The sequence below is a fragment of the Lissotriton helveticus genome, chromosome 4_1 (genome assembly GCF_964261635.1).
Source record: "Lissotriton helveticus chromosome 4_1, aLisHel1.1, whole genome shotgun sequence".
NCBI lineage: Eukaryota > Metazoa > Chordata > Amphibia > Caudata > Salamandridae > Lissotriton > Lissotriton helveticus.
In genome coordinates this window covers 1,492,752,980-1,492,767,734 of record NC_136063.1, presented here as the reverse complement: position 1 = coordinate 1,492,767,734, position 14,755 = coordinate 1,492,752,980, and the positions used below count along the sequence as shown (strand labels likewise).

At 43.9% G+C, this 14,755-nt stretch overlaps 1 protein-coding gene across 2 annotated transcripts in view; it reads right to left on the bottom strand.

The window, feature by feature from the left end:
• Positions 1-791: 791 nt before the first annotated feature.
• TXNDC5 (thioredoxin domain containing 5) overlaps positions 792-14,755 on the bottom strand; it is an 83,927-nt gene continuing 69,963 nt past the window's right edge. The window contains exon 10 of one of the 2 annotated variants that reach the window (XM_078688084.1): positions 792-2,380. In XM_078688084.1, coding sequence (XP_078544210.1) covers positions 2,258-2,380 — 123 coding nt within the window. In that variant the 3' untranslated portion in view covers positions 792-2,257. The remainder of the gene's footprint in view (positions 2,381-14,755) is intronic. The other variant, XM_078688083.1, reaches the window with a different exon arrangement.

The window sequence follows — 14,755 nt, the reverse complement described above, 5'->3', positions numbered from 1 at the left end:
CCCCAGGGGTTGGCTAGGAAGTTGTCGGAGGCAAAGCTTAGACATTTAGCATTCAGTGATGTTGCAAACAGATCTGTTCCTGGTGTTCCCCATTGCTGAAAGATCTTTCTTATTGCACTTTGGTTTAGTTCCCATTCGTGGGAGCATGAGTCGTGTCTGCTCAGTCTGTCTGCCGCCATGTAGTCTGTTCCTGCTACAAGTGCTATCTTCCTCTGAATTGCCCCCTTCCAGGCTTCTTGGGCTAGCTTTGATAGGGGTAAGGTATGCATACCTACACGTTTTTAAATGTAAAACATGGTAGTGGTATTGTCCGTTTGGGGGCAACATTTCTTTCTTCAATGGCTCTTTTTGAAAGGCTCTTACTGCTAGGAACACTGTTTTTAATTCCAGGATGTTGATATGTTCTCATATGTTTACTGCAGGGGTGTACTGCATATTGTTCCTTCCAGACTTCTCGTACCTTGAGGCTGCCCATGTAAGCCTCCCACAACAACCCATATCAGAGGAGTCTCGTGTTGGAGAGCCTTCAGCAAGCATCCAGACTTAACAGTGGAAAAAAGAATCTGGGGAGTCTGGTGAAGCCCATAAACAAACAAAAATACAAAAGTGGAAATTTTCTGACCCAACCACTAGATGGCAGAACAATGCACAGCAGGTGAATCCCAAAAAGATACAAGTTGCAGAAAGCTTGTTTACATGTCCTGTACTTTAAGATAATACAGCATATTCTCCACAATGCTCATTTCACATTAGTATTGGACTGGTTTATGAACATGATTAAACAGAAGACATGTTTTTTTTAAAAAGTGTTTATTTCGAAATTCATTGTGTAAACAAATGTACCACTTTCAAATATATGCCCTACCCAACCCCAAAAAATACAACTACCGAGGCAGTTGTAAGGCCATGTGCATATCTTCTAAATACAATGAAATCACAATCCATAACGCATAAGAGTCCATCAACATTTTAACAGTGGTTTCAGGTCCACTAAATTGGATCCTTTAAGACACCCCATGAATTGCACACCTGCCCCATTCAGTTATACATTAAGCCTTCATCAGTAACTAAAACACATATTGGGCATCGTACAAAACCATAAGGATGGAGTCCTTGGCATGTGGCTAAATTAGAAGAGCTTGGAGGGACTGTTAAAAGAAATACATAATTAACTTTGGAAAATACTTCTCACCGCTTTTAAGTGAAACCAATACTTGTTGAAAAGCCCACGTGTTCTTGTTTTAAATAAGATTCCACGTGCAAAAACAACTACTTCTGGGTACAGCACAAGTAGTTAGTCTCTTAGGACCAGTCTTCCAATTGGCTTTCAGACAGGAAGATGTATGGAACTTACGCTCTCCCAGCTGCTGTTGGGCTTTAAATTATTTGGCTTTGAGCTAATTAACTGCCAACCCCACAACTTAAAAAGAAAATCAAATGGGTGGATTACAGGCTATAGTAATGTAATGGATAACAACGCAGTAGGATCAATGAACCCACCTCTGACGTCACTAGTAACACATTATGCCCTAGAATACAAACATTCTTCTGCTTAAACTGAAATGTTTTTCTAATGGTAAAAGGAAAACAAAAACTCACTTCAGTCTACTCTGCCTTTTGTTGAGATGTTTTGTTATGCTTCAACAAGGAGACTAATTTGTATTTCTACAGCACACACATTCAGGCATAGATTATTAAGTAGTGTCCGAGTCCGTTTTGCCAAAACAATGAAGTATCAAAAGATTTTCAAAAATAAGAATGGTGTTAATAGGATGACTTACTTTCGTTTTCCCATAGGCTAACTGAAATAACAAATGTATTCCCTTCAAAAATATTTCAAATGTAATGGCCCCATCTAGCATGGCTCTGGACAACATCTAGGAATGTTCATCATTTTGATATTCAAGCACTTGGAGACCAACACCTTCACAGCACAAATGAACATAAAATGATAAGCAACAATTGGGTTTCTGAACATCTCTCAGTTGTTACAAAGAGTTAAGGTTCATGGAGGCTTACAAATTAAAGAATCTTACAGGGCCCTATACCATAATTCACACATTTTCATATTTACGTCAATGAGATTTTGTGCGCAAAGTAATAAGAAAATAATCTCAAGTTAAACCCCTGGTCGCTAGCAATACCCCACACAAAGATGTCCATTCTGTAACCGTTTCACATGATTGAGATAAATGTACAAAAGATTTGTTGGGACCAAGAGGAGTCCGTTTTTTGTTTTTAACTTTTTTAGTTGTTTTTACAGTTCATCTCTGGCTTGACGTATTATAAAGCTGTGTAACGTTTCCAAGTCTCTAGCTCCGTTGTGCTCTTCCACTTTTTCTCCTGCACGGAATAGCAACAGCGATGGGTATCCACGGACCTAAAACATAGAATAAAGAACAAGGTTCAGTAATGGTTCAGATGTGCATCCTTTCTAAAACCTTAGTAAAACCAACAAAAACCATACCCACTTGATCAATAAAGGCAGTTGGCACTGAACATTCTCTGACCTGATGCAATTCGCAGAGCAAACTGGGCGCACATGAAATTCCATAGGCACCATTCTTTAAGAAAAGAAGCCTGTGGATACTTTTTACACCAATATACCTTTTAATTTCATTAACTAGGGTAATAAAACAATTGTGCTGTTTATGGGAGTAGAACTGGCTGCCAGGATTTGACCAGCTTATACAAGTTCACACAAGATGCAAGGAGAACTTTGAAATCACAGCCAACTTGTTCGCTTAATTCTTTAAGATGCAGAAGGCAACCATATCTTTACAGTAGCACCAAGAATAAGCTGCAAAGCCACAATAAATTGCAACACTTGCTTTTCTCTTGTGCCATTTTGTATCTTCTGTCAACTGTCATTTAGGCACCATGGCAAGATCTAAATCACACTTCCTCCTAGGTCCCCTAGAGTGCCTCCAAAACAACTGGTTAACATGTACGTTGGCATCAGCAGTACTAGCAAGCAGAGGAATAACCTATAGGTCATGCTTTTATAATGAGTGCCAAGGTATTGGCTTAGACAGTGGTAGTTTGTAAAGCATGGGAAAACCAAAAAAAGTAGAAAACAAATCACTTCAAAGAAAAGCAAACACAATTATGTGGTTTCTTGATACTGTGTATTGAATTCAATATTTTCAATCTTTATAAACAGGCCAGTTAATTTATCAAATAGGAAATTGAACAAAATTTAAAAGACTAAGAAAGTGTCAGAGTTTAAATGTAAAAGCATCCCAAGCCCCAAATGACTTAATTACTTTCTATAGGGCTCAGAACTGAAACCGTGCTAGAGCAATTTGGTGCTCAGCAGCAGCCAGTGTAGCAGATGTATGGCCCTTGAGAAGAAGAGACATATTTCTAGTAACTCAGAGTACAACTTTCTGCCCCAAATGTCAACAAAATGAGAGCAGCAGCCCACCAGTCTCCAGGGGCATAAATGTTGCCTTAGTAGGCCAAAGCTTGGGCTTTAATGCAACATACGGAATGCAGGAGATCAACAAACTCAATAAAGACTGCACTTCAGTCAAACGTTAGAAAAAATATAACTATTGCTGTGCTTTAAAATAAAAAGTAGGGAAGGGTGGGGAGCTATACTGAAAGCACCAGGGATGGGAATGTAATGGGGGAGCCGCACATAAAAAAAAGAAAAGCAGAAAAACATGAAATGTTATGGAATGTTGAAAGACAAGAATAAAGTAACTGATATATTCCAATGGAAGATATAGACCATCCACTCAAGAATATGCAAAGACACTATGCTTCAAGGGAGGGATCAACCAAAAACAAGAAGTGGAAGGAAAGCTGTTGAATGAAATACTGGTAAATGAGATGGACAAGAAAGGCAACCAATCATAAGCCACGGGGTGATCCAAAACCCTCTGCAAACATTGGTATTGTACACAATAGGCAAGAAAAAATCGTTTTAAAAAAAATAACATTATGCACCTCATTTCTCAGTCAATCCAGATTTCATAAGGCAATTGGCTGCCCTTGTAAAACCTGGGACACATCTTATCTAGGTTACAAGACTAGTTCAGCCCCTCTCACCTTAACCACTGATCATTTTCAATACTTGCCCCACTGCTTACTGTGCATTGGCAAAGAAAGCAGCAAGGAAAAAGACAGCAAACAGCAGACTGGAGAGGAGAAGTAGAACCCTCTCTGCTGCACGTCAAACTGGGACCCACAACCCATTCCTATTGTGCCTCTCACAGAAGATCACTTTCTTCTTGGTGAATCAGGCAGGGGAGTATTTTAGGCATAACTATGGTTCCGCAAATGATCAGGTGGTATGGGAGGCATTTAAAGCCTGTCTCAGAGATTTATTAAGCACTCTGATGATCAGATGGAATAAACTTATGAGGAGGATGGAGGAAGAGCGCCTCTCAAAGATTAAGTTAAAAGAGCAGGAGCTCCAGAGGGCATCGGCTGATCAGCTGAATATTGTACAACGGCTACAAACTGAGCTAGACGGCTTACGGGCAGAGTATCAAGCAAGCCTAGATAAGATCTTAAAAGACAAGTGGGACGCCAGTAAGCTTCAAAATGTTTCCTAGGGTAAAAAATGTGGTTGCCTTCTGGCCTGGAAAACCAGGGCAGACAGGGTTAAAAAAATCAGATCAATAGTCTCTCAGCGCAGTACAGGAACTATCAGTCACGATGAAGATCAAATCAGGGAGGAGGCGAGATTATTTATGCAAGGCTTATATAAGGAAGACACCTGCTCTATTCCAGAGAGCTGAAGATAGATTGAACCAGCTAGAGCTCCCTCATATATCGGAAGCGGATAGAGCTTTTCTTAGTTCAAGTATAAGTGAGAGCAAAGTTAGAATTCAGGTCAAGAGAATGACCAGGGGAAAGGCAGCTAGTCCAGACGGGCTTCCAGTAGAGCTATACCTGATAGTTTTTCATAAAGTTGTTTCCGTTCTAACGATTTTGTTTAATAAGATCTACCTTTTGGGTGAGACTGCTCCAAAATCATGGTCTGAAGCCACTGTTACCTTGATTTTGAAGCCCAATAAAGATCCCTCAAAAATTGAGTCTTATAGACCGATTTCATTGTTGAACTCCGACCACAAGAACTTTGCGGGGGTTTTGGCGGCGAGAATGGCTAGTGTTATCAAAACCATTGTACACCAGGATCAGAGGGGCTTTATCCCAGATAGGCAACTAAATGAATTAACATTTCAAGCTATCGCGGCAATTGATGTTGCAATAGATAAGAAGCTTCCGCCGACTCTTGTAGCCATAGATGCCGCCAAGGCTTTTGATCAAGTGAACTGGTCATATCTGTGGAAGGCTTTATCGGGGTTTGGATTCCCAATTAATTTTTGACAGCAATTAGGTCCCTCTATTCCAGCCCTCGAGCAAACATTTTAGTTAACGGACTTCTGACAGACTGGGTAACAATTTCTCGTGGCACCAGGCAAGGGTGCCCCCGTCACCTCTATTGTTCAATTTATATATTGAACCCCTTTGTCTGCCAGCTTAGGTCTGATCCCGTAATTAAGCCTTTTAAAATCGCAGATCTGGAACTAAAATTTGCCCTATATTCCGATGATCTACTTATGCTTACTTCTAATCCACCTGAAGCCATTCCGAGATTAGTAGACCAGGCTGAGTCATTTGGGGAAATTTCGGGGTACAGGATAAATAAAAATAAAACCGAGATCATGGAGTGGAACAAAGATGCGGGGACACTAGGAGCTAAGCCACGAATGAGGTACCTGGGGATATATCTGGCCCAAAAAATTGATGATATACCAAAAATAAACTTAGCTAGAGTCTCTAAGGACGTTTGTGGCTTGCTTCAACAGTGGTACAGCCTCCCTTTAAACATCTTTGGGAGGGTCAACTTGATAAAGATCATCTTGCCAAAAATAACTTTCCTATTTAATTCTATTCCTTTATCCTTTCCCACGCCGGATATCGCGAAATTACAGGGAAAAATTGGCTCCTTTATTTGGAACAATAAGTCCCCAAGAATCACCTGGAAAAAAACTAAGGAGAAGTTTAAATACAGGAGGGCTGGCCTTGCCAGACATACTTATTTACCGTCATTCATTCCATTTTAAGAACTTCAGAATACTGGCTAATAGGACAGATGCACCTTCACTAGGCGTACTCTTTAAGGCCTTATTGCAAGATATTCCCCTGGGACAAGAGTTCTTTCTTTTTAAATTCGGGGATCTGAAGTTTAAAAAAAAAAAAAGTGAGGCTTAAGATCCTAGGTGCAGCTTTGAAGAACTGGCTATATATTAGGAAAAGTCTAAACATCCCCCATTACTCATTCCAGGCCCGATTTGGGATTCTCCCGGTACGCCAGTCTGTCTCAATGATCAATTGTCCCGGCCCCTGAGAACTGGCAAGTTTAAATTGTTTGGGAGACTTGCAGAAAGATTCGCAGCTTTTAAGTTTGGAGTCCCTTTCTAGTATGACTGCTGGGACAATTATGGTGGGCAACCATATCTTGGGACTTTGAAGAATTGAACTCAAAATTCGACTCAGTCTCAAGGAGGGGTAGATGGAAGCGTGAGGTCTCCTTCTGGTATTGGGCTATGCTAGAGGCTGAGCATACTACAGATTCTGAATTACAAAAACTTTGGGGTAATGTCACCAGTCTAAACACTGACAACATTAACAACATTTGGGGGGACTCTTTTACAATCTTGCAGGCAGTAGTTAAACCTGCTGCCCTCAAAAGAAATCAGGGTATACATAACACCTAAAAAACTAGATATGATCACTGGCCTAGAATATCATTGCCCTAGGTGTAAGCACCCGGCCGCGGTTGATCTCCATAGGTTTGTCGATTGTCTGGAGATAAGAAATTATTTGATAAAGATACAGGAATTTCTGGAGGATGTCTTCCATCAACAATTGGAAGTCACCCCGAGGACTATTCTCTCTGAAATTGCAGATTACCATCTAAATGAACTTTCTACAGAATTCATCTTTTATGTTATCATCCTGGCAAGGTGCAAAATATGTAGGGCCTGGAAAGATGCAAATTCCCCAACCTTCACAGAATGCCTGAAATATATAATTTCTATAAGCGAATATGACATGGCATGTGATAGTACAAGTTATGATAAGATCTGGGCGGCTCTCGTGGCTTGGCATAACAGGTAGATGGTGTTCCAATGATTTTCCTGGGCACTGTTGGTTCTTTTTCTCCAAAGTAACACAGGGTCCCCGTTGTGGTGTGAAATGGAGTGGACTAAGAAAACAGTAGTGGCTTGGGGGATTTACATTTTTCTCTCTAAATTGGTCTTAAACATCAGGGTCGGAATAGGATGACCAATCAAGCGAGGACGTGTTATTTCCCGTCAAGAATGCCCATCATGGTGTATGAGGAAAACCAAAAAAAAACAACAAAAAAATGAATATGCAAAGACACTATGCTTCACGGGAGGGATCAAACAAAAACAAGAAGTGGAAGGAAAGCTGTTGAACGAAATACTGGTAAATGAGATGGACAAGAAAGGCAACCAAACATAAGCCACGGGGTGATCCAAAACCCTCTGCGAACATTGGTATTGTACACAATAGGCAGGACCTAAAAAACGTGTTTTTTTACATAACATTATGCACCTCATTTCTCAGTCAATCCAGATTTCATAAGGCAATTGGCTGCCCTAGTAAAACCTGGGACACATCTTATCTAGGTTACAAGACTAGTTCAGCCCCTCTCACCTTAACCACTGATCGTTTTCAATACTTGCCCCACTGCTTACTGTGCATTGGCAAAGAAAGCAGCAAGGAAAAAGATAGCAAACAGCAGACTGGAGAGGAGAAGTAGAACCCTCTCTGCTGCGCGTCAAACTGGGCCCCACAACCCATTCCTATTGTGCCTCTCACAGAAGATCACTTTCTTCCTCAAAACGTGCAGAACTCCTTAACACACTGAAACAAAAAACCATTGAAGAGCCTTTGGGCTGCGAAGTGAATTTCCATAAGAAAGAGAAAATCGGAAGAGTATCTTATTGAAGAGAATTTTGGCACTGCTACTCTTATGGTGCAAAGTAATGGCTCCAATTCCAGATAGCAAACCAGTGTCAATACTGTGGGTCGTAAAGATATATTTGGGACATCAAGTCCCATAACGCAAACATGGATATAACCGATCAGTTTGCAGTTTTCTGGTACAGAGTATATCCGAATTATGTACCATCGCTTTCTTAGGAAACAGCTAGAGTAAATCCTTTTGCTTTTTTATGACCGCGGTAGTCTTTCATACAAGCTAATTTCATTGACTTTGCAGGTGGGATGTTAGCTTAAGAGCGTTAAACCGAAGACCATAACTGCTTTTTTTTTTGTTTAACTTTGTTTTTATTGGATTTTACAACATCTTTGCAGTTTACAGTGCATTATTTTCGTTTCTCTGCTTTGATCAACATTGTTAATACAAGACAGAGCATGGCTTTTCAGATATAGCTCGCTCAGTATCTACATACACGCCAGACGGTATGAACGGTTATAGTGATCTTCGTCCAGCAATCGGCTGACATCACAGTGTACTGTTATCAATTTACTGAATGCCTAGTCAACAACGTAACATAAAAACCTAACAACCTACACCTGGACCACTTACAGTGAACTTGTATATGCCCACCTGTGTTGCACCCGCAATTCTCCCACTTCCACGTACATGACCCAACACACCATTTAATCTATTGATCTTATTTACGTAGTCCCCATTCCCCCTAGTACATAATACATACCAGGCATATGGTATACCCAGCAGTGTGAGGGCTTAATATATATACATAAGAGGGGATGCCAACAATGTATGTGTGAGCCCATGCAGTATGGCTGGATGAGGCAGTGATCGCTACCTTACATTTCCTAGGTTATAGGCCATCTTCACTCGCATGTCCGTTGTCAATTGCAGGCATTCCTGGTGGCGACTGCAGGTGGTCCTGCCAGGCTATGCCAAAGTCAGATAGTATTGCGTCCCGCACCGCAGCTAACGGCTACTTACGCAGCCCTAGAACGTCCTCCCGTTTAAGAGTCCCGCTTTCCGCCTGCGCCCAGCACAGTAGTGATTGGTATCAGGCCTCCACTGCCAGGTGGTCAGGAGACTTCCAACTGTGTGTGAGCAGCCTCTTGGCGACTTAAGTCTATGTTGATGGAGGTCACTTTGTGTTTTTGGATCTGGGGTACAGCCCCAAGACGCACTGATCCCACGTCCAGTCCAGTCCAGTTCCATGCACGGAGCCAAGCAACTGGTGACCGCGCCCCAGTATGTACGGATGGCAACGCATGACCACAACATAAGCAGTAGGTCTGCTCCTATTTAGTCGCATCTCGCACATTTGGCAGTGCGATCAAAATATCGATTTATGCGCTCCGGTGTTAGATAAGCTCTGTGAATTATAGAATATTGTAGGAGGCGAAATTGAACATTCCGAGGTATTCGCACAGGGTTCTTGAGAATATTTTCCCAGTCCCGAACAGTGGCGGGTCCGCGTCTCATCGAGCTCGGAGGGAGAGAAGCTGCAGAGCTGTATGTGTGGGGAGGGATTCTGCAAATGACAAGAGCCTGCCTGTGCCCAGCTCGTGCAGATACTGTATAGTTAAGTGGGTGGCAGGTTCCTGCGCCACATCGCCCCACATTATGCCAAGTGAGCGAACTATAGCAGTATGTAGGAGGAATTGGCCCTGTGGCAGGTCCGAACCCTCAGTTCTGCAAACTGGAGGAGCCGCCCATCCCTATACAAGTCAGACAGCGTCTGTACACCTGCATCTTCCCAGGGCATGAGCTCTGCACTGGTTATTGCCCAGAGTCTTCTGGGGGTACCCAGGATCGGGAGTGATGGCGCATACGGCTTTACCTTTCGCGCGATGTAGAGACTGCCCCGGTAACATCGATATGCCAGTCCTATCAAAAGCTGCGTAGGCGCACTGCCTGCCTGGCCGAAACAGTGTCACTATCTGAGCATGTGCGAGCTCAGGTTCCGGTGTCCGACAGCTGGTGTGCGCCAATCCAACGTGCTAATCATTGGAGCTGCGCCCCAAAGTAATATTGTTCCAGATTTGGCAGTGAGAGTCCACCATGGTTGGACAGCTGGTACATTTTAGCTAGTGACACTCTGCTGCGCGCTCCATGACATATGAATTGCTGTATGACTATATCCAGAGTTTTAAAAAATAGTGGTCAAAAGTGTAACGGCAAGTTTGTGAAATAGTAAAGGCGGCGCGGCAGCACCACCATTTTTAGTAGCGCAATCCTGCCTAGAAATGTCAGTGGCAGGGTAGACCAGAAAGCCATCTGTGCCCGTATAGCTGTGACAGCTCGGGTCAGGTTCTCCTCCAGAAGGACCTGTGTGTCTATAGATCCGGATCTCCAGATGCCGGAACGCCTCGGTCTGCCAGTGGACACGTCTATTTATTTATTTATGGGTTTGTATAGTGACAGAATCGACTCGGAGGAGTATCTCTGCGCTCATGTGGGTGCGTGTTATTCAAGGGGAGACTGTTAGTTATTTAGAAACAGAAGATAGTGGTTTTAAGTAATTTCCTAAAAAAAAGATGGTTCAGACATTCTCTTAATGGAAGAGGAAGGTCATTCCAATGCTTGGGTCCAAGGTATGAAATATTTACCCCCAATCTCGCTCTCCTGATTCTGGGAACTGTTAACAGATATGTCGTGCCAGAGCGCAAGGTTCTCGATGGATGATCGGGAATAAACTGCCATTGATGACCAGGTGTGGGCTGGGTGTGGCTACTGCGAAAGGGTATAAGCACGTCTTTTCCCAGTTCACCCTCAGGCCTGACACTAAAGCGAATTAAAGGAGTTTGGCTAAAACCGTTTCATGTCTCTGCCCCACGTCCCTAAGATAAATCAATAGGCAGTCTGCATATAAGGAGATGGCATGTATACCGTCCCCTATTGGTATAACCCATTCAGCCTGCGTGGAGCGAAGTGCCACCGCCAATGGTTCAATGGAGAGCACAAATAGCAGGGGGGAGCGCAAACACCTCTGCCTCGTACCCCGTTTAATGGAGACATGCCCCGAGACATACAGGCCTGTCTGGACTCAGGCCGTGGGACATGTGTAGAGCAACTTGACCAGATTAAAAAAGGCATTCCCCCTGGCTGGAGCGACGCAGTGCAGCGAACAGAAACCCCCACACCAGGGTGTCAAAAGCCTTCTCGAGGTCCAACACTAGGCACCCAGCATGTGGCCAGCCGTTCCCTGAATAATGCGCCACACGAAAGAATCGCCTCAGATTTAACACGGTATTGCGCGCTGGCACAAACTCATTCTGGTCCATATGTACTAATTGCGGCACCAGGGGGGCCAACCTACTCACAAGTATTTTTGCGAGGATCTTATAATCAGAGTTGAGTAGTGCTAGCGGGCGATAGGACCCCATGAGCTCCGCATCTCTGTGCGGCTTGCGCAAAGAAACTAGCCGTGTGTCTGGAAGCATTCCTTTCTCCTGGGCGTTTTGGTATATTTGTCTACACTTAAGTGGTAACCGTTCCTCTGGAAGAGAAAAAGGGATCCACCAAATTTGGTTTCAAAGAGAAAGGAGTTCTAGAGATAGAAGCATTGCTTGTAAATCGCTCTCTTGGTTGGTTGGTGTATTGCCAGTAGGCGTGGCACCAAGGCCTGTGTACAGGCTTTATAATACTCAGCCGGGTAGCCATCCGGCCCGGTGTCTTGCCAGTGGCTAACAAGCTGATGGCCATTTGCACTTCCAACAGTGTAAGCAGTTCACTTAACTCAGCACTTTGGTCATCTGTGACCTGACCCAAGGGTAGAGAGGCAAGGAATGCATCTATGTCCGCTAGTGTTGCGCAGTTAATCGATTCGTATATTCTGGTGTAGTGGCTGGTGAACGCACCATGTAGGTCTTGCTGTGTACCAAGTAGCGTCCCCTCCGCAGACCGAAGCCTCAGTATAGGGGTCCGTGTGGTTTCCTGCCTAATCATGCACGCCAACAGCCTGCCTGCCCTGTCCACCGCTGCATGTGGGTGTGCAGCATGTGCAGCATGTGAAGCATAATTCAGGCAGCTTAATTGCTCTATCACCTCAGCATGTTGAGCACGCTGCGCCTCTATGTCGCGGTACACATCATCGCCTTGCGCTAAGTCAGCTTCCAGACGAGTCAAGGTGTCTTCAATGCGCTTTACTTTGTCATCCAGCTGCTTCCTAATGCTCCAACTCAACCCCATGCTATGGCCTCTTACCACTGGCTTTGCCGGCATCCCATAAGGTGCCCACATCCTCAACAGACCCTTCATTGTTGGCGAAATAGGTACCCAGCGCAGCGCTTATTGCCTCTCTAAATGGTGGGTCTTCCAAGGCCAGTGTTTACAGTCGCCACATGAGTAATGAGTCGCCCTGCCTCTCCCTGCAGCGTCAGCAGGTTATGGCCCGAGTGCGTCCTGCCGAGATATTCTTCCTCAGTGCATTTCGGGAGTAGCGGCTCGCTTGCAACAAAGCAATCAATGCGTAAGTGCAGTGTGTGGATGCGAGTAGTAGGAGTATCTGCGTGTCTGTGGATGGAGAGCCCTCCATACGTCCGTCAAGTCCCATCTGCTCAGCCACTCCCCCCACATTCTGCCATCGGTATTTGCAATGTTGGAAATGACCGGTCCAGTGTCGTGTCCAGGACTGCATTAAAGTCTCCTCCCAGGAGCCAGGGAATGTCACACCAACGTGACAGTAAGCCAGTCAACGTCGGCCAAAAGGTGTCCTGCCCAGTGTTCGGGGCATAGAAGGAGCCCAGTATTACCTGTATGCGATTCAAACAACCTTTTACAAGCACATATCAGCCATACAGGTCTATGTCAGTGTCTTCAGATATGAAGTGGGGGCCTGGGCGTATCCACACCAGCGCTCCTCTGGCATATGCAGAGTAGCCTGTGGCAAAGATCTGTTCTAGCCACCTTTGCTGCAGCTTGCGAATTTCTGGCTGTGAGATAGGAGTTTCCTGAAGGAGCACCAGGTGCGCAGCGTGCCGCTTAAGGTATACATACGTGCCGTACCTGCGGGCTGGCGTATGAAGCCCCCTAACATTCCAGGTGACAAGATCATAACTGCTCTTGTACAATATTTACCACATAGCTATCTTGCTGGGTGGATAGAGTCATTATGACCCCACCTTATCAATGCTAGACCGTGGAGTGGAGAAGGAGGATTCCCGGATTCCTTTGTTAGATGTTTTTCAACTACTACAGGAAGACATTGTAAACTCTATCTCTAGTTGTTGTCTTGGTCAGAGTTGATATTGAGAGTTTTGATAGCTGAATATAGCTGCTGTTTGATGTACTCTTTCCCCGAGCTGCCTCTGCACATGGGCTTGCAACTTTTGAGGTTAACTGAATGTATTTTCATTTTGCAGACTTCATCCCCCTTTCTGGAGCCATATCAAACTGGCATTTTTGTGTTGACATCGACATTTCTTCATTCCTTACAGCAGCATACCATCATGACATTCCTTTATTTCAAATTGACCTTAAGTATTTTCATCAAAATGCCTTAAAAGAAAGCTGCTAGAAGGAAAGAAACATCTTTTTTTCCTGGTTGCAGCTACACAAGTAACACTTATGAGGATCCTGGAGGCACATTCACTCCATCTCTGACAGAAGGAATTTAACCAAACGTCTATCAACCTCCTTGTGGCATTTGGCATTAGTAGCCAGATGTACCCCACGGTTCTCCAATGCTACATGTTGAGGTTAATAAGTTCATTCTGTGGCACCTTCCTTAACTAATACGGTGTAAAAAGTGAATCTGGTATTGCACCACAGCGACCAAGTTTAAGGAGTCAATGCTTTCCCTCCAAGAGGTGCAACCGGAGGATGCTCTTCCTAAGCGGTCATGGAGCAATTCCTTCATACTGACATGGGGCAAAAAGACAAACTTCTGTCCAGTAGCAGCAATATGCATTGCTGCTCTGGTGACCTTGAGCAAAACCTAATACTTGTACCTAAATGCACCAGGCCTTGATCTAGTACATGCCTCTTCTGGGATATTTGATTAAGACAGGCACAAAATGAGGAAATGCTCTCCAAATTGCAGTTTAATCGAGATGAAACAGGCTTTCAGTGGGTCCCCCCCCCCCCCTGCTTGCTGCATCCAATGAATGTCTGTTGTGAATACCATACGTGGCAAGCAGAGAGATCTTTTTCAGTCAACTAGTGGCAACAAAATAAAATAAAACCACATTCACTCAGTAGAAAAAGAGCATCCCCACCAAACAAGGAAAGGGGAACTTGCTCTTTAAAAAGCATCTTTTTGCGTTCTACATTAGAAGTCGGAGAGAAAAATAAAAAACAAAGTGGACAGCGATACAGCTAGAGTGCCAACAGACACTTGATAACGAGGACAGGGATTATAGAGTATTTAATATGATCGCATTCGGCTTTAAGCCATACTTGTGGACAGCGGGTAATTCTAAACCAGGTAGGAAGGCAAGGTGTCAAAATACCATGAGTGGACATGGACATAAGTAAATAAAGGCACTTATGATAATCACTGGTACTGTGCTGTCTTCTTGGAGAAGTTGGGTGTTAAGTCCTAGTTAAAATAGGAAAGCCTTTGGTCTTGCAGCAATACTATTTAACTACAGAGTGGTCCTTGGAGCACTTTTGGGTCAGAAGGCATTTTGATAAGGTGAAAGATAGGTGGTTAGTTGTGTCTTGCTCTTATTTGATGCACAGGACCTTCAACATCTAGCTCCTGAGCCATGTGCGGTGCGGTTGAAGCCCACCACCAGGCAAAATGCG